Below are 27055 nucleotides of genomic sequence, written 5' to 3'. Positions count from 1 at the left end.
TTTATACCTAATTATTTGGGCGTCACCAGCCCGCTGACTGATCTCACTAAAAAGGGGGCACCAGATCCGGTCCAGTGGACAGAGCAATGCCAGCGGGCTTTTTCTGAGGTAAAGGCTGCACTGTGTGGGGGGCCACTGTTACACTCCCCTGACTTTTCTCTCCCTTTTATATTGCAGACAGACACGTCGGACAGAGGGCTGGGGGGTGTTTTGTCCCAGGAGGTGGAGGGGGAGGATCGCCCGGTGCTGTATATAAGCCGAAAGCTGTCAGTGCGTGAGGGACGCTACAGCACCATAGAGAAGGAGTGCCTGGCCATCAAGTGGGTGGTCCTTGCCCTCTGTTACTACCTGCTGGGATGCCCTTTCACCATCTGTTCAGACCACGCACCCCTCCAGTGATTCCACCACATGAAGGATGCCAACGCGTGGATCACCTGTTGGTATCTGGCACTCCAACCCTTTATCTTCAAGGTGGTCCACAGGCTGGGGGCACGGATGGTCATGGCGGACTTCCTCTCCCATCAAGGGGGGGGAGTCGGCTGCGGGGCGGACGGCTGCCCGGTCTGAGTCAGGCGGTGGGGGTATGTGGCAGTGGGGGCGTGGTCAAGCATCGGTCTGTGACCGGAGGGCAGAGTCAGGGAAGGTAAGTGGCAGAATCACTACACCTGATGTTAATTAACCTGTGTTTGTGTGTCTTCCCAGCAACCACGCCCTATATAAGGAGAGAGAGAGCAGAGGAAGGGCGCTCCCAAACCAGATGTCTTATGTGTGTGTGTATGCATGTGGCTGGGAGAGTGTACATGTGTGTCACTGAAAAGTGCAAGAATAAAGAGTTTTTGGAACTTAGTTCTGGTCTGCCACCCTTCTGTGCTCCATCCACCCGCTTTGAAGCCTACAATCACCTATTCTTGCCTTTCCTGACTTTACCTTGCCTTTCCTCCTGCATGTCAATGCTTCTAATGCTGGTCTCGGAGCAGTTTTGCATCAGCGCCAACAGGGTAAACTTTGTGTAATTGGCTATGGCTCCAGGACGCTTACACCTGCAGAAATAAATTACCATCTCCATTCAGGAAAGTTAGAGTTTTTAGCTTTAAAATGAGCAATTTGTGACAAGTTTAGAGATTATCTCCATTATGCCCAGTCTTTTACTGTCTATACGGATAATAATCCACTCACCTATGCCCTTAGTACAGCAAGGCTGAATGCAGTTGGACATCGATGGGTGGGTGAGTTGGCTGATTTCCAGTTTGATATTAAATATCGCCCCGGAAAGACAAATATAGATGCAGACACCTTGTCACAATTCCCTGTTTCCCTTAGTAATATCACAGAATACACTGAAAGTTTGTCACCTGATATCATCACTGCTGTATGGCAAGGGAACCAGGCTGTTGGAGAGGAAGAAGTGCCATGGGCAGCATTGTTGCAGCTTTCAGGGACTAATGCTAACCTTATTCTGGATGTACCAGTAATTCCACCTCAAGATATCAGGAAAGCCCAGGAGGAAGAGCCAGTGATTAGGGAAGTATTGCACTGGAAAATAAGAGCAGGGTGTCCAACTACTGAGGAGAAGAGAAATCTGTCAAGAGACACCAGGAAATTGCTGCATGAATGAAATCGCTTAAGCCTTGATGGTGGAATACTGTATCGACAAGCAGAGTCACGCCGACAGCTTGTCTTGCCCCATCAGTTTAAATCAGTTGTTCTGAAACATCTACATAATGATATGGGTCATGTGGGAGCCGATAAAGTGATCCAGTTAGTCAGGGAGAGGTTTTATTGGCCCTATATGCAGTGGGAAGTAGAGAACTATGCTATTAGGAGGTGTACCTGCATTGCTCAAAAGCGCCCTGCTGTTCCAGACAAGGCCCCTATGGGTTCCATCTCATCCACTGCACCCCTTGAACTTGTGGCCATAGATTATCTCCATTTAGAGCCTAGTCATGGCGGGTATGAATACATTCTTGTTCTGATGGACCATTTTACATGATTCGCACAGGCATATCCCACTAAAGATAAGTCTGACAAGATGGCTGCAGAAAGGATATTCAATGACTTTATCCCACGCTTTGGTTTTCCACAGAAACTGCACCATGATCAGGGTAGAGAGTTTGAGAATAAACTGTTTTGTAGATTGCAACAACTGGCTGGGATTTCACACTCTAGAACAACCCCTTACCACCCTCAGGGGAACCCGGTTGAGAGGCTCAATAGTACATTATTGCAGATGCTTCGCTCGCTGGCAGAAGAGAAAAAGGCTGAGTGGAAAGACCATCTTCCACATATGGTTCATGCATATAATTGTACCAAACATGAGGGAACAGGATGTTCTCCATATTTCCTTGTCTTTGGAAGACCGCCCCGTTTGCCAGTTGACTTGCTGTTTAACCTGAAGCCAGAGAATGGAGAGGGAACCAGAGATCAGTTTGTGCAAAAATGGGCTGCCAGAATGCAAGAGGCTTATAAAATTGCAGCAGAAAATAGTAAGAAATCATCCACTAAAGGAAAGCGTTATTATAACAAAGGGGTGAAGGGGTTGCCACTTCAGCCTGGTGATAGGGTTCGTGTAAGAAACCTCTCAGAGAGGAATGGGCCAGGCAAGTTATGCAGTTATTGGGAAAAAAGTATACATATAGTACTGAGTAGAGTGGGAGATTCTGTAAGTCCAGTGTACAAGGTGTAAGAAGAAAATAGTGGAAAGACAATCCAGATATTACATAGGAATCTTCTCTTGGCTGTGAATGATTTGCCTCTTGAGGAAGAACTGGATAAGCAGCCTGTGGGGAAGGATAAGCCTGTAAGGAGGAAACAGAAGAGTGAGAGGAGGGATGTTGATGTGGATGAGTCTGACTCTGAAGATTTGGGGGAGGGAGTGACATACAATTTTCATTCGAGGTTCCAACCAGTGATGTATTCTGGACCACAGCCAGGTATCCCTCCAATGATTCAACAAAGATCTTCCAACTTGAGGGCTACAGCTAGAGAGTTAAGACCTGCAAGGCAAGGGACAGGGCTGCAACCAGAAGAAGTGTTACCTGATGCAGAACCAGATGTGGGCCAGAGATGAGAAGAACAGGATGTGCCTGAAGGGGAAGTTCCAGTTGAACTGCAAGACAATCTGCAGGACTCCAGGCAGGCACCAATACCGGATGTAGAGGTACCAGGATTGAGGAGATCCTTGCATACTCCAAAACCTAGAGAGGTGTTAACTTGTACTAATCCTGGGCAGCTGACATACCAACAATTGAGGCCTGAGGCCAATGCAGTGATGGTTAATCCTACCTGTGTTCAGAATGAAATGATGTATCCAGTGCTCCCCATACCATTCTATTATCCAAGACCTGTAGTTTGGAGTTATTAGTCTCATCTTAAAGAAATCAGTCTGGATGCCAGGAGGCATCTTCTGAAGTAGGGTGTTAGGACTAGGACTGTTTTGGCCTCTAGAGGCCGCTGTTATTTCCTTTTCATGTCGTGTTTATTTTGGCCTCTAGAGGCCGCCACTGTTCCTGTGTTTTGTGTTTGTGTTAATTGCCTAATTATCTTCACCTGTGTCCTTAATTAGTTTGTCTATTTATACCCCTGAGTTCAGTCCTCTTGTCACGGAGTCTTTGTGCTGTTATGTTTATCTCCAGTTTCCTTTGTACTGTGTTTTTTGATCTTCTTAGCTTTTGTATTTTTGCACTTTGCTTTTCTTTTGGATTATACTCTTTGGGTTTTTTTTTGTCTTTTGTTTTGCCCTGTATATAGTGTATATAGTTTAAATAAACCTTTTGATTCTTTTTCTACTTCCGCCTCACGCCTCTGCATTTGAGTCATCCCCCTGGTGGCCTAGTGGGGGTTTGCTGGATTATCACACCAACGAACCAGGTTCGAATCCCAGCAAAACCTTAACAGAAAGACTCCGTCATGACCGACTCAGCAGAGGCTGCTTCAACTGTCTACCCGGCCAACCTTCAGGGAATTATGGCAGCTTTGACACGCTTCGGAGCGACCATGGACGCTCATGGACGTACGCTCACCAGCCAACGTGAGGCCCTCGCTCGCCACGAGGAACTGCTTCAGCAAATTGGGAAAACCCTGGCACAGCTGACATCTCTGCCTGCATCTCCTGCTCCTGATCCAGTTCCTGCTCCTGATCCAGCTCCCACTCCTGCTCCAGTGCCTCCTGCAATGCTGCCTTCTTCACCTCGCGAACCCAGCCTTCCTGCACCACAGAGGTATGACGGCAAGCACAGTGAGTGCCGAGAGTTCCTTACCCAGTGTCAACTCACCTTTGAGCTTCAGCCTACCACCTACACTACGGATCGCCGCAAGATTGCCTTTGTGATCACCTTATTAGCTGGTAAGGCGCGAGCCTGGGCTACTGCTATCTGGCAAAGACAGGGACCTGAGTGCTTTGATTTCCAGCTGTTTTCTGAAGAGATGCTTCGGGTCTTCGATCAGGCAGACATCAGTACCGACGCAGCCCGAAAGCTCATGTCCATCCGGCAAGGAGGAAGCGTCGCAGATTACGCCATCTCGTTCCGAACACTCGCAGCAGTAAGTGGATGGAACGAGACTGCCCTGGTGTCAGCCTTCCACCATGGTCTGTCTGACCCCATCAAGGACGGTCTGGCCTCTATTGGATGCCCAAGTGACCTCGAAACCCTCATCTCACATGCTATTCGTCTGGACAACAGGATGAGAGAACGCCACCAAGCCTTGAACCCCCCCAGCCTCCCTACCTCTACCTGGAGACCGTCTACCTCCTTCAGTGACTGTCCAGAACCCATGCAAGTGGGTCGTACTCGCCTCTCCGCATCTGAGAGGGAGCGCAGAAGGAGGGACAAGTGCTGCATCTACTGTGGCAAGCCTGGTCACTTCCGAGCATCATGTCCCGAACTCTTGGGAAAAGGACCGCCCCGTCCAGCCGAGGGAGGGTTGTGACGGGGCCTACCCTCTCTCCCGGACTCCCTGGCCAAGGAATCTACATCCCGGTCTCCATCTCCTGGGGTGAGTCTGTCCACTCTTGTCAAGCTTTGATAGACTCAGGGGCGGCTGGGAACTTTATGGATATTCACTTCGCCCAAAGCATCAATATTCCGACTGCACCTCTTGAAGTCCCACTGTCTGTGTCTGCCCTCGATGGCCAAGCGTTAGGTGATGGAAGAGTCACCCAAGTTACTTCTCCTGTTTTCCTCCAGTCTCAAGGTCACAAGGAAGAAATATCCCTGCACCTGATTCCTTCACCTGAGTTCCCAGTTATTCTAGGCCTTCCTTGGCTTACTCGCCACAACCCTCGCATAGACTGGGTAACAAGCCAGGTTGTGGAATGGGGCCCTGCATGCCATGCCTCTTGTCTGCTCTCTAGCTCTCCTGTGTCTCCTGCCGAGCCCCCTGATCTCACCGAGTTATCTCAAGTTCCCACAGAGTACTGGGATCTCAAGGAGGTATTCAGCAAGAGCAGGGCCGCCGTTCTTCCTCCGCACCGGGCCTACGACTGTGCCATCGACTTGCTCCCTGGGACTACCCCTCCTCGTGGCAGACTGTTTTCACTCTCTCAGCCAGAACGCAAGGCCATGGAGGAATACCTCAAAGATGCCCTGGTCTCTGGGTTTATTCGACCCTCCACTTCACCTGCTGGAGCCGGCTTCTTCTTTGTCGGCAAGAAGGATGGGGGGCTCCGACCATGTATTGATTACAGGGGCCTGAATAAGATCACTGTGCGCAACCGATATCCCCTTCCGCTGATGTCCACAGCTTTCGACCTGCTCCAAGGCGCCACCGTCTTCACCAAGTTGGACCTACGGAACGCATACCACCTCATCCGTATCCGACAGGGAGACGAGTGGAAGACTGCCTTTAACACCCCGTCTGGGCACTACGAATACCAGGTGATGCCCTTCGGACTCACCAACGCACCAGCTGTTTTTCAGGCCCTAATCAACGACGTCTTAAGGGACATGATTAACCTATACGTTTTTGTCTACCTCGACGACATCCTTATCTTTTCCAAGACCGTGCAGGAGCACCGCCACCATGTCCGCCAGGTTCTCCAGAGGCTGCTACAGAACAATCTGTTCGCCAAGGCCCAGAAATGCGAATTTCATGTTCCCGAGGTCTCCTTTCTGGGATTTATTGTACGGACAGGCCAACTCCAAATGGACCCTGCCAAGACCCTGGCCGTCCGGGATTGGCCTACTCCCAAGTCCGTTAAGGAGGTTCAGCGGTTCTTAGGATTCGCTAACTTCTACCGCAAGTTCATCAGGAACTTCAGTTCTGTGGCAGCACCCATGTCTGACCTCACCAAAGGGACAGGTGGATCTTATGGCTGGTCTCCTCAGGCAGAAAAGGCGTTCAAAGACCTCAAGGACCGCTTCTGCACGGCACCCATTCTGGTTCTCCCGGACACCTCCCAACCATTCATCGTGGAGGTGGACGCCTCGGACAGTGGTGTCGGCGCGGTGCTCTCTCAACGTTCGGAAGGAAAGCTGCACCCCTGCGCTTACTTCTCCCACCGCCTGAGTCCTGCTGAGTCCCGGTACGATGTGGGGGATCGAGAACTGCTAGCGGTCAAACTGGCCCTTGAGGAGTGGAGGCACTGGCTGGAGGGAGCACAACATCCATTCCTGGTTTGGACTGACCACAAGAACCTGGAGTACCTCCAGCAAGCCAAGAGACTGAACCCTCGACAGGCTAGGTGGGCCCTGTTTTTCAGTCGGTTTGACTTCACCCTCTCATACCGCCCCGGCTCCAAGAACACCAAACCTGACGCACTGTCCAGACTGTTCTCTGCCACTAACAGGGAGAATGAAGTCGGGCCTATTATCCCTGTGTCCCGGATTGTGGCCCCTGTCCGCTGGGGTATTGAGGAGGCTGTCCGACGAGCCCAACGCCAGGACCCCGGTCCTGGGACGGGGCCACCAGGCCTCTTGTACGTCCCACATCAAGCCCGGGCCAAGGTTCTCCAGTGGGGTCACTCTTCCCCTCTCACCGCCCACCCGGGAGCTCGGAGGACCCTGGACTTCCTGAAAAGATGCTTCTGGTGGCCTAACATGGAGAAGGAAGTAAGGTCATTTGTCCTGTCCTGTGAGGTTTGCACCAGAACCAAGAACCCACGACAGCGTCCCCAGGGTCTCCTGCATCCTCTGACCATTCCCCGGCGTCCCTGGTCCCACGTGGCAGTCGACTTTATCACGGGTCTCCCTGAGTCACAAGGTAACACGGTCATTTTGGTCTTAGTTGACAGATTCTCCAAGGCCTGCCGCTTCATACCACTGTGCAAACTCCCCTCTGCTCTTGAAACTGCGAAACTTTTGTTTAATCATGTCTTCCGAGTCTTTGGTCTTCCACAGGACATCGTCTCAGACCGAGGGCCCCAGTTCTCCTCCCGAGTGTGGCACGGGTTCTGCAAGGTCATCGGAGCCACTGCCAGCCTCTCCTCTGGGTTTCACCCACAGTCCAATGGTCAGACGGAGAGGCTCAACCAGGACCTGGAAACCACCCTGCGAGGCCTGGCTATGGATAACCCGACATCGTGGAGCACCTGGCTGCCATGGGCGGAGTACGCCCACAACACCCTGCAGTCATCGGCCACCAAGCTGTCGCCATTCCAGTGCCAATTCGGGTTCCAGCCACCTCTGTTCCCGGACCAGGAGGAGGACGCGGGGGTGCCCTCGGTCAACCAATATGTGAGACGGTGTCGCAAGACCTGGAGCAAGGTCAGGAAGACCCTCATACAGACCTCCAGAACCAACCAGACTCAGGCCAACCGCCATAGAAGACCTGCACACGCTTTCCGCCCTGGGCAGCGTGTTTGGCTGTCCACTAAGGACCTTCCACTGCGGGTGGAGAACCGCAAGCTTGCTCCTCGCTACATTGGCCCCTTCAAGGTGGTGCGCAGGGTGAACCCTGTCTCCTACCGGCTCCAGTTGCCCCGGACTCTGAGGATCAACCCCACTTTCCATGTTTCCCTGTTACGGCCCATACTGACATCTACGTATGCCCCTGCCTCTAGGAACCCCCCACCCCCCCGCATCTTCCAGGGGCAGACTGTGTTCACTGTGAATCGCCTGCTTGACTCCCGCCGGGTCCGCGGCGGGTTGCAATATCTGGTGGACTGGGAGGGCTATGGTCCTGAGGAGCGCTGCTGGGTTCCTGCTCGGGATGTCCTTGATAAAGAACTATGTCGGGACTTCCATTCGGCCCATCCGGATCGCCCTGGGAACGTCAGGAGACGCTCCTAGAGGGGGGGGTCCTGTTAGGACTAGGACTGTTTTGGCCTCTAGAGGCCGCTGTTATTTCCTTTTCATGTCGTGTTTATTTTGGCCTCTAGAGGCCGCCACTGTTCCTGTGTTTTGTGTTTGTGTTAATTGCCTAATTATCTTCACCTGTGTCCTTAATTAGTTTGTCTATTTATACCCCTGAGTTCAGTCCTCTTGTCACGGAGTCTTTGTGCTGTTATGTTTATCTCCAGTTTCCTTTGTACTGTGTTTTTTGATCTTCTTAGCTTTTGTATTTTTGCACTTTGCTTTTCTTTTGGATTATACTCTTTGGGTTTTTTTTGTCTTTTGTTTTGCCCTGTATATAGTGTATATAGTTTAAATAAACCTTTTGATTCTTTTTCTACTTCCGCCTCACGCCTCTGCATTTGAGTCATCCCCCTGGTGGCCTAGTGGGGGTTTGCTGGATTATCACACCAACGAACCAGGTTCGAATCCCAGCAAAACCCTAACATAGGGGAGCGTGTAGAGGGGCTGGGTTGGAGATGACTTGTGTTTTAATAGCAATTGTTCATTTTTATTAAGAACAGGAAAAGTAACATATTAAAGATTTCATGATTTTACAACCCCGATTCCAGAAAAGTTGGGACAAAGTACAAATTGTAAATAAAAATGGACTGCAATAATTTACAAATATCAAAAACTGATATTATATTCACAATAGAACATAGACAACATATCAAATGTCGAAAGTGAGACATTTTGAAATTTCATGACAAATATTGGCTCATTTGAAATTTCATGACACCAACAGATCTCAAAAAAGTTGGGACAGGGGCAATAAGAGGCTGGAAAAGTTAAAGGTACAAAAAAGGAACAGCTGGAGGACCAAATTGCAACTCATTAGGTCAATTGACAATAGGTCATTAACATGACTGGGTATAAAAAGAGCATCTTGGAGTGGCAGCGGCTCTCAGAAGTAAAGATGGGAAGAGGATCACCAATCCCCCTAATTCTGTGCCGACAAATAGTGGAGTAATATCAGAAAGGAGTTCGACAGTGTAAAATTGCAAAGAGTTTGAACATATCACCTACAGTGCATAATATCATCAAAAGATTCAGAGAATCTGGAAGAATCTCTGTGTGTAAGGGTCAAGGCCGGAAAACCATACTGGGTGCCCGTGATCTTCGGGCCCTTAGACGGCACTGCATCACATACAGGCATGCTTCTGTATTGGAAATCACAAAATGGGCTCAGGAATATTTCCAGAGAACATTATCTGTGAACACAATTCACCGTGCCATCCACCGTTGCCAGCTAAAACTCTATAGTTCAAAGAAGAAGCCGTATCTAAACATGATCCAGAAGTGCAGACGTCTTCTCTGGGCCAAGGCTCATTTAAAATGGACTGTGGCAAAGTGGAAAACTGTTCTGTGGTCAGACGAATCAAAATTTGAAGTTCTTTATGGAAATCAGGGACGTCGTGTCATTCGGACTAAAGAGGAGAAGGACGACCCAAGTTGTTATCAGCGCTCAGTTCAGAAGCCTGCATCTCTGATGCTATGGGGTTGCATTAGTGCGTGTGGCATGGGCAGCTTACATATCTGGAAAGATACCATCAATGCTGAAAGGTATATCCAGGTTCTAGAGCAACATATGCTCCCATCTAGACGACGTCTCTTTCAGGGAAGACCTTGCATTTTCCAACATGACAATGCCAAACCACATACTGCATCAATTACAGCATCATGGCTGCGTAGAAGAAGGGTCCGGGTACTGAACTGGCCAGCCTGCAGTCCAGATCTTTCACCCATAGAAAACATTTGGCGCATCATAAAACGGAAGATATGACAAAAAAAGACCTAAGACAGTTGAACAACTAGAATCCTACATTAGACAAGAATGGGTTAACATTCCTATCCCTAAACTTGAGCAACTTGTCTCCTCAGTCCCCAGACGTTTACAGACTGTTGTAAAGAGAAAAGGGGATGTCTCACAGTGGTAAACATGGCCTTGTCCCAACTTTTTTGAGATGTGTTGTTGTCATGAAATTTAAAATCACCTAATTTCTCTCTTTAAATGATACATTTTCTCAGTTTAAACATTTGATATGTCATGTATGTTCTATTCTGAATAAAATATGGAATTTTGAAACTTCCACATCATTGCATTCCGTTTTTATTTACAATTTGTACTTTGTCCCAACTTTTTTGGAATTGGGGTTGTAAAAAAAATGGCATGTTGATATGGTACACTGCACACTTCATGTTATTGTGGAGGTATTGGGCTCCAGACCTGTAGATGGCACTCTGGGAGGGAAGGAAAGGGGCAAGTATATAGCTGGCAGAGAAGAAGAGATTTTGAATGCCAGTGTGCAGCATCCTTGAACAATTTGTCCATTCTCTCTCTCAATTTTTAAGGGAACATGAGTTGGGCCATGCCCCAAGCTCCCCTAGACTTGGAGGCCGGTAATATATTGACTTTGCCACCCACCTTCCTTGAGCCTGCCCTCCATTCACAAACTGACACTTGGCCATGCCCTCACTGTCACATACCCCCACTGCCCGACTCAGGCCAGGGAGGTGTCCAGCCTGCAGCGGGACCCCCCGACGGGACAGGACGTCCACCACTACCATCTGCGCCCCCAGCCTGTGAACCACCTCGAATTTAAATGGCTGGAGGGCGAGATACCAACAGGCGATCCACACATTGGCATCTTCTTCATTTCATTTTCATTTATTTATTTGCACAAAACAAAACAAGAATAGACAATAATCATAAAATGTACATGCAGGAGGAGGGGAGAACCCTAAAAAAGCTTATACTAAGCCCTCCTCCTTTAAACTGCTTAAGTAAATAACTGATATTAATCAACTAAGAACATAAATAAAATTCAAATACAATCCCATACAATAAATTTAAAAATAATAACCTAACAATATATGATACTAAACACTAAATTACAAACATTTTACAAACCTAGCCAGAAATGGCTAGGGTAGGAGAGGAGATGTTTAAGGTTCCGTTTAAGCATTATTATGGAAGTAAAATTTTTCAGGGGAAGATCATTCCATACATTGACACATTTATATTGCACACTCATTTGAGCCATAGAAGTTCTGAATAGGGGAATGTGTAATTGAGTACTTTGTCAAGTTTGATATTGGTGAAACTGTGAATTAATATTAAAAAAGTTTTCGAACATATCAGAAAAATTGTAAAGGAATTGAGCTGTGAAAAGAGCGAGATGAAATCTATTAATCTCAAAAGTATTTTAAATTTGAAGCTGTTTGAACAATGGTGAAGAGTGGGTGTACAATCTGGAACCGGTAGCAATATGTACAAATCTTTTCTGAAGTAACAATAAAGGGTGAAGTGAAGTTCTGTAAGCACACCCCCAAACCATATTGCAATAAATCAGGTAAGGGTAGAATAAACTATTGTATATAGTAATAAAAGTTCTCTGAGTAAGAATGTATCTAATTTTACCCATTATCCCAATAAATTTTGATTTTTTTTTCACTAGCATAGCAATGTGGGCCTTCCAAGTTAATCCATCATCAATAATTATACCAAGGAATTTTGCCTGACTCTGTTGAGAGAGAGAGGAAAATTCTTTAAGTAGATTTTGGCTTTATTACTATTATAAATCTTAGTTTTACTACAAAAGATAAAGTAATGTCTTTTTAACATTGACAGACAGCTTGTTAGCTTCAAACCAAGTAATTTCATCTCATTTTCTTCCACTTATCCAGGGCCGGGTCGCAGAGGCAGCAGTCTGAGCATGGAAGCCCAAACTTCCCTCTCCCCAGACACCTTGGCCAGCTCCTCAGGAAGAACACCAAGACGTTCCCAGGCCAGCCGAGAGACATAGTCCCTCCAGCATGTCCTGGGTCTTCCCCAGGGCCTCCTCCCGGGGGGACATGCCTGGAACACCTCCCCAGGGAGGCATCCAGGAGGCATCCGAAAGAGATGCCCGAGCCACCTCAGCTGATTCCTCTTAATGTGGAGGAGCAGTGGCTCTACTCCGAGCTCCTCCCGAGTGACTGTGCTTCTCACCCCATCTCTAAGGGAGTGCCCAGCCACCCTGCAAAGGAAACTCATTTCAGCCCCTTGTATCCGCGATCTTGTTCTTTCGGTCATTATCCAAAGCTCATGACCATAGGTGAGTGTCGGAACGGAGATCGACCAGTAAATCGAGAGCTTCGTCTTTTGGCTCAGCTCCTTCTTCACCACAATGGACCGGTAAAGCGACCACATCACTGTGGAGGCTGCACCGATCCGCCTGTCGATCTCATGCTCCCTCCTTCCCTCACTCGTGAACAAGATCCCGAAATACTTAAACTCCTCCACTTGAGGCAGGACTTCTCCACCAACCTGAAGAGGGCAAGCCACCCTTTTCCGGTCGAGAACCATGGCCTCAGACTTGGAGGTGCTGATTCTCATCCCAGTCGCTTCACACTCGACTGCAAACCACCCCAGTGCATGCTGAAGGTCCTGGTTTGACGAAGCCAACAGGACATCATCCACAAAAAGCAGACATGAAATCCTGTGGTTCCCAAACAGGATTCCTTCCGGACCCTGGCTGCACCTAGAAATTCTGTCCATAAAAATTATGAATAGAACCAGTGACAAAGGGCAGCCCTGCCAGAGTCCAGCATACACTGGGAATAGGTCTGACTTACTGCCGGCAATGTGAACCAGACTCCTGCTCCGTTCGTACAGGGACCGGATAGCCCTTAGCAAAGAGCCCCGAACCCCATACTCCCGAAGCCCCCCCCACAGGATACCACGAGGGACATGGTTGAATGCCTTCTCCAGATCCACAAAGCACATGTGGACTGGTTGGGCAAACTCCCATGAACCCCCGAGCACCCTATTAAGGGTATAGAGCTGGTCCAGTGTTCCACGACCAGGACGTAAACCGCATTGTTCCTTCTGGATCTGAGGTTTGACTATTGGCCGAATTCTCTTCTCCAGTACCCTGAAGTAAACCTTCCTGGGGAGGCTGAGAAGTATGATCCCCCTACGGTATAATTGGAGCACACGCTTCATAGACTTCAGCTCAGCATTCAACACAATCATTCCTCAGCAGCTCATTCATAAACTGGACCAGCTGGGACTCAACACCTCCCTGCGCAACTGGCTGCTGGACTTCCTGATGGGGAGACCACAGACTGTACGGGTCAGCAGCAACTCCTCTAGCACCATCACACTGAACACGGGGGCCCCCCAAGGATGTGTGCTGAGCCCCCTCCTCTTTACTCTGCTGACCCACGACTGCATACCAACATCCAGCTCTAATCTCTTCATTAAGTTTGTGGATGACACAACTGTGGTGAGTCTCATCAAAAATGGAGATGAGACGATCTACAGGAGTGAGGTGAGCCGCTTGGCCATGTGGTGCAAGGACAACAATCTCCGCCTGAACATGGAGAAGATGAAGGAGATTGTTGTTGACTTCAGGAGCGCGCACACCCAGCAGGCTCCACTATCAATTGACAGTGCTGCAGTGGAGAGGGTGAGCAGCACCAAGTTTCTGGGTGTGCACATCTCTGAAGACCTGTCCTGGAGTAACAACACTGTATCACTGGCCAAAAAAGCCCAACAGCGTCTGTACTTCCTCTGCAAACTGAGGAGAGCAAGAGTCCCGGCCCCCATCATGCACACATTCATCAAGAACATCCTGACCAGCTGCATCACCGTGTGGTACAGTGCCTGCACCGTGTCCTGCTGCAAGACGCTGCAGCGCATCGTGAGAGCAGCTGAGAGGATCATTGGTGTCTCTCTCCCTTCTCTAATGGATATTTATACTCCCGCCTCACCCACAAAGCCATCAGGATTGCAGGTGACCCCACCCACCCATCTCACAGCCACTTCAGTCTGCTGCCGTCAGGGAGGAGACTGCGGAGTCTCCGGGCCAAAACCAGCAGGCTCAAGAACAGTTTCACCAGGTGGTCAGGAGGCTCAACTCCCTCCCTGTTCTGCCTCTCCTCCCCCCTCTGCCCCTGCCACAGATTCCGCTCGCACTCCCCCCTGCCCCCCCTTCAGCATCTGACATGTCACCCTCACAGTCCCCCCCAACCAATACAAACACACACACACATACATACATACATACATACATACATACATACATACATACATACATACTCTCAATGTTCATTAACACACTGAACTCAGGGACTGCACATTTCACTTTACCTTGCTCATTTGCACTATTCCACACTACCTCACCTTAACAGCCATTAGTTTATTGTTTATACTGCTTATTTCATGTTTACCTGCTATACCTCAAGTGCCCTTGACTGTTTATTTGCACCAATTTAAGTGTGTGTGTGTGTGTGTGTGTGTTTAGTCTATGTCGAGTTCTTATCTAGAGTGTTTATACTGTTTATACTGTTTGTTTTTTCAATTATTCTATTTTTATTCATTGCATTGCCTGTTTGCACCGTGGGTCAGAGAGGACTGAAATTTCATCTGTACTGTAAGTTGAGCATGTATGGACCCTTTTCAGTCACGTGACCTTCGTAAACGCGACCGCCATTCTGGACATGTAGTGGACTTCGGCTCGAATCAGTTTGAATGCGAGGAAGGCGACAAATGAAAAACATAAAAGAAAAAGGAGCGAGATGCAGAAAACACCTTCACTATCCAGCGACGTAGGGCATTTACAGGGCGAGCAGAGGGAGAGGTATTTGCAAAAATTGAGGTTAGCAGGCTTAGAGAACGACGTTTACCTGCTTCCACCAGGATTGTTCACTGACGTACGGAAGTACACGAAGCCCTCGTCTTTACCTGACTTCGGCCCACATGATCTGTATACCTATGTCGTTAAAAACCCATCGCCATACACATACACGCCAATGTCCGAGGTTCCGGAGCGCGCTCCGGCTTGCTCCAGGAGTGCTCCGGCCGAGGTTCCGGAGGGCACTCCGGCTTGCTTCAGGAGTGCTCCAGCCGAGGTTCCGGAGGGCGCTCCGGCTTGCTCCAGGAGTGCTCCGGCCGAGGTTACGGAGTGCGCTCCGGCTTGCTCCGGAGCAAGCCGGCGCGCGCTGCTTAATTTGAGGGGAACCTCGGCCGGAGCACTCCGGGAGCAAGCCGGCACGCGCTGCTTAATTTGAGGGAGAGCAAGCCGGAGCGCTCTCCAGAACCTCGGACGTTGGCTCCGGCAGCTATTTATACCGGATCCGGTGTAAATAGCTGCCGGATCATAATTACAGTAAACTAGTAAATACAGCAAAGGAAAAACTTGAGACTGAAAGGTTTTAACAGTCATCCAAATGACTAAATGTAAACATTGCTACAGTAACATACCAGCTACTTGTTGACATTAGCTAGTCAACAATAGCTACTACAGAAGAACAAAGAGGTTACAATGGGTTATTTTAGCCTATTTGGTTACACACTCGCTGCCACAGAATGTTAACAGCAATGTAATGCCTTTTCTGGCTAATTTTATTCGTCTTACCTCCAACAAAGTGGTCACTACACAAGCGTTGGTATGCCGAGGGCTGCCAATCTGTTAATGGCCGCTATCCATCTTCTCCGTCAGGATCCGATAAAATGATAAACCTTGCCTTGTTTGTTGATGGTTACTACATCCAGGTGCACAACAATATAGTGGCATGATGGAAGTCTTGCTGAAAGTAAAAACTTTCTTTGCTGCCATTCCTCAATGTTGGCTGTGGTAAACTACTGGTAGCACACGTCCAAAATGGCGGCTGCGTTTGTCGTGACGTCACGTGAAAAGGGTCCATAGCATACAGTATTTGGCAATAAAGTTCACTTGACTTGACTCTCCAGCCCCCTTTCTTAAAAAGACAGACCACCACCCCAGTCTGCCACTCCAGAGTCACTGTCCCCAAACGCCACATGATGTTGCAGAGGCGTGTCAGCCAAGACAGCCCCACAACATCCAGAGACTTGAGATAATCAGGGCGGATCTCATCCACCCCCAGTGCCTTGCCACCGAGGAGCTTGCAAACCACCTCAGTGACTTTGGCTTGTGTAATGGATGAGTCCACCTCTGAGTCATCAGCCTCTGCTTCCTCAATGGAAGACATGATGGTGGGATTGAGGAGATCCTCGAAGTATTCCTTCCACCGCCCGACAATATCCCCAGTCGAGGTCAACAGCTCCGCACCTGCACTGTAAACAGTGTTGGCAGAGTACTGCTTCCCACTCCTGAGGCGCCGGACAGTTTGCCAGAATTTCCTCGAGGCCGACCGATAGTCCTCCTCCATGGCCTCACTGAACTCCTCCCAGTTCCGAGTTTTTGCCTCCACAACTGCCCGAGCTGTGGCACGCCTGGCCTGCCGATACCCATCAGCTGCCTCAGGAGTCCTGGAGGCCAACATGGCCTGATAGGACTCCTTCTTCAGCTTGACGGCATCCCTTACTTCCGGTGTCCACCACCAGGTTCGGGGATTACCGCCATGACAAGCACCGGAGACCTTGCGGCCACAGCTCCGAACAGCCGCATCGACAATGGAGGCAGAGAACATGGCCCACTCAGACTCAATGTTCCCCGCCTCCCTCAGAAGCTGGGAGAAACTCTCCCGGAGGTGGTAGTTAAAGACCTCCCTGACGGAGTGCTCGGCCAGACGTTTCCAGCAGACCCTCACCATACGTTTGAGTCTGCAAGGTCTGTCTGGCTTCCTCCTCTGCCAGCAGATCCAACACACTACCAGGTGGTGATCAGTTGACAGCTCAGCCCCTCTCTTCACCCGACTGTCCAAGACATAGGGCCGGAGATCAGATGAAACGACAACAAAGTCAATCATTGACCTAAGGTGTCCTAGTGCCACGTGCACTTATGGACACCCCTATGCTCGAACATGGTGTTTGTTATGGACAAACCGTGACTTGCACATAAGTCCAATAACAAAACACCACTCGGGTTCAGATCGGGGAGGCCGTTCCTCCCAATCACGCCCCTCCAGGTGTCACTGTTGTCACCCACGTGAGCATTGAAGTCCCCCAGTAGAACAATGGAGTCCTCAGTCTGAGCACCTCTCAGTACCTCTCCCAGGGACTCCAAGAAGGCCGGATACTCTTTACTGCTATTCAGCCCATAGGCACAAACAACAGCAAGAGCCCTCTCCCTGATCCGAAGGCGCAGAGAGGCGACCCTCTCGTTCACTGGGGTAAACTCCAATACATGGCGGCTGAGCTGGGGAGCTATAAGCAAGCCCACACCAGCCCGCCGCCGCTCACCAGAGAAGTGGAGAGTCCAGCCCCTCTCGAGGAGCTGGGTTCCAGAGCCCAAGCTGTGCGTGGAGGTGAGCCCGACTATCTCTGGCCGGTACCTCTCAACCTCCTGCACAAGCTCAGGCTTTTCCCCCCCAGCGAAGTGACATTCCATGTCCCAACAGCTAGCCATTCAGGTCTTTGAGGCCCTTGCCTTCGACTGCCACCCAATCTACACTGCACTGGCCCCCTATGGCTACCTCTGTGGGTGGTGAACCCACAGGAGGTTGGGCCCATGTCACCACTTTGGGCTGAGCCCGGCCGGGCCCCATGGGCAAAGGCCCGGCCACCAGGTGCTCGCATATGAGCCTCAACCCCGGGCCTGGCTCCAGGGTGGGGCCCCAACTGCGCCATACCAGACGACGTCACAGTCCTTGATTTTTTCATTTCCATAAGGGGGTTTGGTGAACTGCTCTTGGTCTGGCCTGTCACCTTGGACCTGTCTGCCTTGGGAAACCCTAACAGGGGTGTAATGCCCCTGACAACATAGCTCCTAGGATCATTCAAGCACACAAACCCCTCCACCACAATAAGGTGGCAGTTCTAGGAGGGGAAACCAAGTAATGACCTTTTTTACTTCTTGGTTGGCCAGTCTTATTGAAGACTCAAAATCCAAGTGCAACAGAAAAAGATTTGTATCATCGGCAAATAGAATGAAGAAAATAATCGAGGATGCTTCTGCAAGATCATTGATGTAGATAAACAATAAAAGTAAAAATAAACAAAAATAAAAATCTTTCATGTGGTGGAGCCACTGGAGGGGTGCATGGTCCGAACAGAGGGTGAAAGGGCACCCCCAGCAAATAGTATCAGAGGGTGAGGACCGCCCACTTGATGGCTAGGCACTCTTTCTTGATGGTGCTGTACTTACTCTCATGCATCGAGAGCTTATGGTTGATGTACAGCACAGGACATTCTTCACCCTCCACCTCCTGGGACAAAACATCCCCCTGTCCGATGTGTCCATCTGCAAAATAAAGGGAAGAGAGAAGTCAGGAGAGTGTTAGTATGGCCCCCCACACAGTGCAGCTTTTACCCTGGAGAAAGCCTGTTGGCACTGCTTCATCCACTGGAACGGATCTGGTGCTTCCTTTTTAGTGAGATCAGTCAGCGGGCTGGTGACATCCAAATAATTAGGTATAAACCTACGATGATAGCCAGCCAGCCCCAGGAACTGTGTCTCACCCCTTTTTGGTCTTGGGCCTCTGGCAGACTGCAATTGCTGCTGTCTTGTCAATTTGGAGATGCACCTGCCCATGACCCAAGTGGAAACCAGGTAACGTACTTCCACCCACCCTATCGCACACTTTTTTGGGTTCGCTGTGAGACCCGCATTCCTCAGCAACTCTAAGATGGCCCTAAGTTGCTCAAGGTACCTTGGCCAATCATTACTATATACAGTATAATGTTAAGGTATGTGGCTGCATAGGCGGCATGGGGGCAAAGGATCTTATCCACGAGCCACTGGAACATAGTGGGCGCCCCAAATAATCTAAAAGGAAGCAGGATAACCTGGTGTAATCCAAACGGTGTGGAAAAGGCCATTTTTTCTCAGCATAGAGGAGACAAGGGGATCTGCCAATATCCCTTTAAGTCCAGTGTCGAATAAAAGCGAGCAGCACCTAACCTGTACTCGAGTTGAGGGGGGATGGGGGGATCCCCCCTGGAATAAAAAATGGTCAAAATCATCCCCCCTCTAAAACGGGCATCCCCCCTCCCTTCCCTTGAGCAATTTTATCAATAAATGTGGACATTACTTCCATTTAACATTGGAATTAGAAATGCCATTCCACGTAGCTTTGCTGAAACTGAGCATACAATAAGCTACCGCGAGAGAGGGCACGCGCAAGCAAAGCGTTTGAGGAGGTGACATTCAGTTGGGGTTCCGTTATTTTTATTTCATTTGGCGTCAGTAACAGCAGCGGATTGCAGCATCATGGCCAAGCGGAGTGGACAGCAAGACCTAAGCAAGTTCAGATTTAAGATCGCAAGAAAAAACATTTCAGGAGGTAAGTCAAGAGTTACGAATATCAGTCACACTTTCTGTGAGCCCACTATCATGCTGTAAAGTTACCGATATGTAGCCTAATTTGTGGGCGGCAGAGAACAACACAGATATCATAATGAATGTTAGTTTGGAGTCTAGCCAGCTATCAATAGCTTACTCAGGTTCATGTTAGCTTTGATATCTTGTATAAGGCCATTAATTTAATCAGCCTGGACATTCATTTGTTATTCTTCAGGCAACAAAAAGTGTTATTCAAGACAGGAAGGCTAAAATAAATGACACTAGCAGTTTTGAAGGTTTCATTGCCTCATTAGAGAGCCAGTCACAACATGTAAGGCAGAGCAGGATTGGTGTAGGACTCAACAAAGTGTCTGCTATAATGCAGCTTTCTTTTTCTTCATCATAGGCTCTTCTTCTGTCTCCTCAATGGGCCTTTTTCCCTTTCCAAAGAAACTTTCCAAAGATACCTGCTTTTAACTCATTTTGCTAGCTTGTATCCAGTATGTATCAAAGTGCTGGTATGTATCGAAGCAAAGTATCAAAGTATCCAAGGCAGCTCCTTGGTAACCGTCAACGTTAAGGTGTCACGTGACCTAGATAACAGTGGGAATCAACGTTACAGAAAGAATCCGGTTATTTTTCAAAGCTCAAATCCTTGTTCAGATAATAAATAAATCTGAAATAACATTATAAGTACTTTTCTTTTCTTTCCATTAAAATAATAACCAGTATGGACATGTATAATTTGCATTACTCATAAGAATAAACACAATAATAAAAAAAGGAAAAAACAAAAAAATGCATAATGCCTCAAACATCTTTTAGGAAGTTTAGTCTGATTTACAATTTACTGTTGCTTGTTTTAGCTTATTGGTTACCTACCTACCTCTGGGAACATTGAGTTAAATACAATGTTCAGCTTTGAATAAAAATTCTATTGACTTGATATGAAAAGATTCAGTTGTTCATTTACATTGCCTGCTGAGGTTTTAATAAATTATTTACCAAATGATTTAAAAGGACCCTACCATGACTATGAAGTTACACTTCAAATTTGTCATCTGCATTTCACCCTAATATGGAGAATGTGGTAGGTATGTCAGCCAGGAGACTGACTAAATATGACACGACATCCACACTGTGCATGTTTTACAGTAAAATACCAGTGTATTATGTTTTTTTACAACAATAAAAAGGGTACACAGTGTGTACTACACACTTTATCAGCACAAAATACTGTATGTCTGGTAAATGAACAAGGTCCACAGACCTACGTTGTGTGCAAACCCTCCTAAAAGCAAACCAGTTTCCCACCGACGGACCGACCGATGGGTCGACACGCGACTAAAAATTTCACCATCCCTCCTGGTTTGATTTTACAACTCGACCACTGCACCTAACCAATCAAGCAACTCATCACATTGAGTATGTATCGAATTTAGACACCGCATTGACTTTTCTGTAGTCTACACAGAACTGGACCAAGCCGTCAGTCTTGGGTACCAGGATCACCGGGCTGCTCCAGTCACTGTGTCACTCCTTGATTATGCCCACGTCGAGCATGGCCTTGAGTTCATCCTGAACCACCTTTATTTTTTTGTTCGGGTAGGTGGTAAGGACGGCTATGCACCACCAGCCCTGGGGCCTTTTCACTGTGGTGTTCTATGAGGTAGGTGTGGCCGGGCAGGGGTGAGAACACGTAAGAAAATTCCTCTTGCAACTTTGCAACCTCTGTGAGTTGGGCCGGTGAGAGGTGGTCTCCACAAGGGACCGGAGCGGTTTGAGTGGTCGCTTTAGTGTATTTTACCTCCGGCCCCAGCTCCACCCTCTCCAGAACAACTGATGCCAATGCTACAGGGACCCCCTCATTCCAATGTTTCAATAGGTTGAGGTGGTATATTTCCAGAGCCCCGCCCTTATCTGTTCACCTCACTTCATAGTAGACATCCTCGATTTTCCATGTGACCTTGAAGGGCCCTTGCCACTTGGCGACTAATTTGAAGCTTGAAATGGGCAGTACCATGAGTACTTTGTCTCCAGGCATGAATTCCCTAAGGCATGCACCCATCATACAGCCAGGCTTGACGCTTTTGTGCCTGCAGCAAATTCTCCTGGGTTAGATGTGTGTGGAGCTTTGCGCGCAGATTGAGAATGTATTGAATTTCATTTTTACTAAGTGAAGGTCCCTCCTCCCACTTTTCTCACAGCACATCTAAAATGCCACACGGCTTTCACCCATATAATAATTCAAACACGGAAAATCTCATGGAGGCTTGCAGGACCTCTCGTACTGCGAATAACAAGGGCTCAAGCCATTTATCCCAATTCATCCTGACTTACAAATTTCTGGATATCGCGTTGCATAGTCCAGGAGAACTAAAAGTGATATCCATGTGATGATTGATCTAATGGCCCAACACAGCCCACATTACTGCCCACGAAAAGACAGAAGTGTTCTGCAAGGCATTCTCACAAAAAATGCCATCTCCAAGATACAACTGCCCCGGCACCTCAAATCCAGCAATCCACCTCCTGCACTATTGACACCATCACATTCAAACCTAAGGACATCAAGAGGCTCTTGAAAGAACTCAAACCAGACGAAGCTTCTGGGCCAGATGAAATCCCCACCAGAGTTCTTAGAGAATGTGGTGCAGCGCTTGCAAGCCCCCTGTGTCACCTCTTTAACTGCTGCTTTTCAAGTTGACTCTTCCCAAGTCAGTGGAAGGTGGCCTCTGTTACTCCAGTGCACAAGAAAGACTCGAAAGCAGACCAGTCCAAGTACCGCCCCATATCACTGCTTTCAGTCATCAGCAAGGTTATGGAATCAGCAGTGAACCAACAGCTACAGAGATATGTTCTCAAAAACAATCTCATCTCCCACAGACAGTTTGGATTCAGACCAGAACACAGCATGGCTGACCTCCTAAACATTCTGTGCCAGAGGTGGAACAACTCCCTAGACTCAGGCGAGGAAGTCTGCATAGTAGCCTTGGACATCCAGGGGGCATTTGACAAAGTGTGGCATCACAGTCTGATGGCCAAACTCTATTTGAGAGGAGTGTCTGGAAAGCTGCTCTAATAGCTCCAAAGCTACCTCTTGAACAGATCCATCAGAGTGGTCCTGTCAGGCCAGGCCTCAGAACCCTACTCCATCAATGCCTCAGTACCTCAAGGATCGATCCTCGGCCCTCTCCTCTTCTCCATCTTCATCGACAACTTGGTTGATGTATGTGAGAATGAGATGTACACATACCCTGATGACTTAACCCTGTATGGACACATCAGATCTCCAGCAGACAAGGCCAAAGTGGAGGCAAGCCTGAACCAGGATCTCCAACAAATCGCCATCTGGGGAGACCAGTGGAAGACGACTTTCGAGCCATCAAAGTGTAAGTTTGTTATACTCTCAAGAAAGAGGACTCCATCTGCACTGGACCTGCACTTCAATGGTCACCAGTTGACCATGGCCAATGAGTTGGACATCTTGGGGGTCACAATAGACAAGAAGCTGTCCTGGTTGAAACATCTGAACAAAATCTCCATACGGGCAGGTCAGAAACTGGCAGCGCTGAGGAGAGTGGCCAGTAAACTCACCACGGAGAGCCGAGCAACTGTCTACAAGCTACAGGTACACAGTGTCATGGAATACGCCTCACTCAGCTGGATGAGTGCCTCACCAACACATCTTGGCCTACTCGACAACATTCAGAAGAAGGTCCTAAAGATTATAGGGGTGGACCAGGACACTGCCAGCACAAAACACTCCATCTCCAGCCTTGGCCATAGAAGACAGGTTGCTGCTACTACAGTCCTGTTCAAAATGCACACCCGCCACTGCCCTACGGATCTCCGGGATATGCTCCCCCCACCATACCCTACACGGCGAACCACCTGCCTTTGCACAGCTATGCCAGATCATGCCCTGGACCTCCCAGCCTCTAATACTCGCACCCTGGACAGAACCTTCCTCCACACTGCTGTCCGGGTATGGAATAGCCTTCCAGAACATGTAGTTGGACCCATAGACACTGGCCCCCAGGCCTTTAAATGCAGGGTCCACAGGCATCTTCTGACCACTCCTCCCACTACCAGATGAGCTACAGTGAACCCGATGATTGGCCAAGTGGAATTGTATTCTATCTTGCTGTTGTTCACAATTGTACACAATTAAAAAACAAACAAACAAGTGACATCCATACCAATTCTCTCAAAGGGTGTCTTGATTAGAGGAAGAGGAAGCAAAGGCACTTTTGGAGTGGCCACGGGATTTACTAACTGGCATTCGCGGCATGCCGCACACCACTGACGGACATCTGCGTGAATCCCTGGCCAATAGAATCGGGCCATTATTCGGGCTAGTGTCTTATCCTGCCCTAAGTGTCCGGCCATGGGATTAAAGTGAGCCACATAGCATACAAGTTCCCTACGGCTCTTCGGGATTAACAACTGGGTTAATTGTGGACCGGTTTGAGTGTCCTGTGCCACTCGGTACAGCCCATCCTTAATAATAGCAAAATATGGGAAGGCTGGAGTCACATTTGGAGATTTTGACCATTTGATTACTCTCACTTGGTCAAACACGACACAGAGTCTTGTCTCATGACTGCTTTAATAAGAAATCCTTGAGGGAATCCCCGAGAGAGGGAGGAGGGGCGAGCTGCTCCTCACTCCTTGTATCGTCCTGACGAGGTGCTGATGTCGATGGCTCTGTGACAGCTTCCCCAATCAATGCCACACCAGGATCTTCCCGTGATGTACTAATGCAGGACCCATCCCCTACTATGTGTTCCATCAATCCTTTGAATCTCGGCTGATCAATCCCCAAAATCAGAGAGTGGGTGAGACAAGGATTAACCGCCGCCTTTATTCTATGCTTTTCTCCCCAGAACAGAATGTGGACGGACACTACTGGGTAAGTTGTGAACATCCCCTTGCACACACACAACCTTCACTATTTGTGATCTCCCCAATGCCTCACCTTGCACCAGGCTTTGGTGGACTGAGTTCTGATTACAACCGGAATCCACCAATGTGTGATACATATCTGCTTGGACACTTACTGGTATGCAATACACCCTGGACCAATCAGGGGCAGTCTCTGGTGCATCGGGGATGCAGATCACCACTCCCACCTCCATCGCAGAGCATTGATTCTGGAGCTGTCCCAGCTCCCTGCAGTACCAGCACACCAACCCAGGCTTCCCCTCTGCACTGGTGTTATGGGTGTCACTCACCTGAGGGGGAGAAGACATAGATACGGAAGAGGGAAGACGGGAGGACAACGTGGGTGCGATGGGTCGGCTGGGGGTGAGCTGGCCCCTGCCTCCGTGGTGAGGGAACAGGGCAGGGAAGGGAAGACGATTGGGGGGGAAGGAGAGAGAAAAAGAGAAGAAGTGACATGTCCAACTCCCGTTGGAACTGCTGCCAGATGGTTGAGAGTTGATGCATGCGCATTCTGTGTGATGTACTTCCTGGTTTCCGAGTTGCTTATGACAAGTCTTTTTTTCCACAAGTGTTGGCATTAAAATCACTAATCTTCTTTTTTATTTTTTCTACAAATAATTTTCCAGTACCCTTTTCAAATCCAAAGACATGCAGTTAGGTTGACATGGGGCGGCCTTGGGCTGAGGTGCCCTTGAGCAAGGTACCGAACCCCTGACTGCTCCCCGGGCACTCTAGTGTGGCTGCCCACTGCTCTGGGTGTGTGTGCGTGTGTTCACTGCTTCAGATGGGTTAAATGCAGAGGATGAATTTCACTGTGCTTGAAGTGTGCATGTGATGAATAAAGGTTTCTTCTTCTTCTTTCATTTTTTATTTGTACTTTCACTTTTTTCTTTTTCTACATTTTAAAGTTTTTTTCAGAAGAACGCCAAGACTGTAAGCTTTCTTTTTTCTCCTCCTGCGTAAAGACCACAAGCAGAGACCATCCACATTGGATCTGCTTTAATATCAACAGATGCTCAATTAAAGGTGCATGAATCTTTTCATCATAGCACACCTTCAGCTTGTTCAGTGTGCTGAGTGCAGGATGTTTAGTCATTCTTCCTCCATCGCTAGTGATAGCTTTATTTGTGATGTGCATATTAGTTAGCTCTCTGATGGAGAAGAATGCAACTTTAGAAGTGTGTATCCAGACTTTAGAGAAGGCGAGTAAGAATGAGTACAGTATTTCCTGCAAGGGAAAATCTGTAAAAAAGTTCTTTATATTTTGCATTCCATATGCACTTTATATTTTATATATATAAAATATATATATATATATATATATATATATATATATATATATATATATATATATATATTTCTTTTTATTTTGGTAAGTGTAGTTTGGTTGGGCAGTTGCAAAATAAGAATTTCATTACCCAATAATAAACCGCTGTGTCTGTTATTGTGTATATGACAAATAAAATCTTGAATCTTGGATGCCCTAGGTGGAGTTAGTAATCCCCCAACTCTGGCATTAGAGCCCTCACAGTGGGGCGAATGGGTGAGGACTCGGTGGCATAAGTGTAGAGCCAAAGCTACCACTGAGGCTCGCCCATGGGAGCACCACTCCTCTCCACTTCATGTGTCGAACAGGTTTGCTCTCCTTAGTGATGCACCCGCTGAGAAGCCTGAAAGAGCTTTGGTTATAGGGGACTCAATCATAAGGCATGTGAAATTAGCTAGGCCTTTAGGGGCACCAGCAGCTTTAGTCAGATGTATACTGGGAGCCAGGGCGCCAGACAGAGCAGGTAATCTTAGGTTCTTAGGCAAGCACAGGTTCTCAAAGATAGTTATCCATGTAGGAGCTAACGATATATGCCTTCATCAGTCTGAGGTTACTAAGAGTAACTTTGTAGAGGTGTTTAAATTAGTGAAGGCAATGTCCGATGCTGTAGTATACTCTGGCCCCATCCCAATGCAGTGTGGCAATATAGCTTAGAGTAGGTTTTGGTCGCTGAACTGCTGGTGGTCCAGGTGGTGCTCTGAAAACAGTGTGGGCTTTATAGATAACTGGGCTAATTTTGAGGGCACTGCTGTCCTGTTAGGGTGGGACAGTATCCATCCCACTTGGGAAGGTGCTGCTCTCATTTCTTGCAGCATAGCTCAGAGTCTCAGAACAGGCCTAGTTAACTTATAACAATCCAGAGCCAAGGCCAGGGAGCAGATGAACAGGCTAAACTGACTGTCTGCTGGGTGTACAGAGTCGTCACTCAGGTTCCACTATATTGAGATTGTGTCTGTTCCCCAAGCTAAATAAAGAAGTAGAAATACTCAGAGAGTTTGTTCTACTAACCTAATTAATATAAAATTGGATCATACTGACTGTACAGCCACTGCCTGCACCTTTAAAGTGCTGATGACACGAACATGACTCTATGCAATTTCTTAAATAAACTATACAACATGGCAAACATGTTAGATTTCTGTTATAATTACGTGAAAAGAAGCTGTTGTACGTGAATATCCAACTTTTAATTGCACAGCACAAGAAAACTGGGTCCGTGGCTCGCGGCCATGTTGTGACGTCAGCGGAAGAACACGCTGCGGTTCACTGGCTGTCTACTCAATGGAAATGGCGCATGAATACGCCGGTGAACTCTCTAG

At 48.2% G+C, this 27055-nt stretch overlaps 1 protein-coding gene across 1 annotated transcript; it reads left to right on the top strand.

The window, feature by feature from the left end:
- Window positions 1–4762: 4762 nt before the first annotated feature.
- LOC132885169 (uncharacterized) lies at window positions 4763–23561 on the top strand. Its single transcript, XM_060919526.1, has 2 exons — window positions 4763–6229; window positions 22571–23561. The coding sequence occupies exons 1-2, from the start codon at window positions 4872–4874 to the stop codon at window positions 23559–23561; spliced, it is 2349 nt and encodes a 782-aa protein (XP_060775509.1). The 5' UTR covers window positions 4763–4871.
- The last annotated feature ends 3494 nt before the right edge of the window (window positions 23562–27055 follow it).

Source organism: Neoarius graeffei, chromosome 1, assembly GCF_027579695.1.
Source record: "Neoarius graeffei isolate fNeoGra1 chromosome 1, fNeoGra1.pri, whole genome shotgun sequence".
Taxonomy (NCBI): domain Eukaryota; kingdom Metazoa; phylum Chordata; class Actinopteri; order Siluriformes; family Ariidae; genus Neoarius; species Neoarius graeffei.
The sequence above is the reverse complement of the archived record's forward strand: the minus strand, read 5'-3'. Positions and strand labels throughout refer to the sequence as shown.

Bases quoted from the DNA above. Each gene is read 5' to 3' on its own strand.
- LOC132885169 (XM_060919526.1), top strand. From the start codon at position 4,872: ATGTCCCGAACTCTTGGGAAAAGGACCGCCCCGTCCAGCCGAGGGAGG. The intron at 6,230-22,570 runs CTACCGCAAGTT...CCTCTTGAACAG, and splicing joins TTCTTAGGATTCGCTAACTT to ATCCATCAGAGTGGTCCTGT.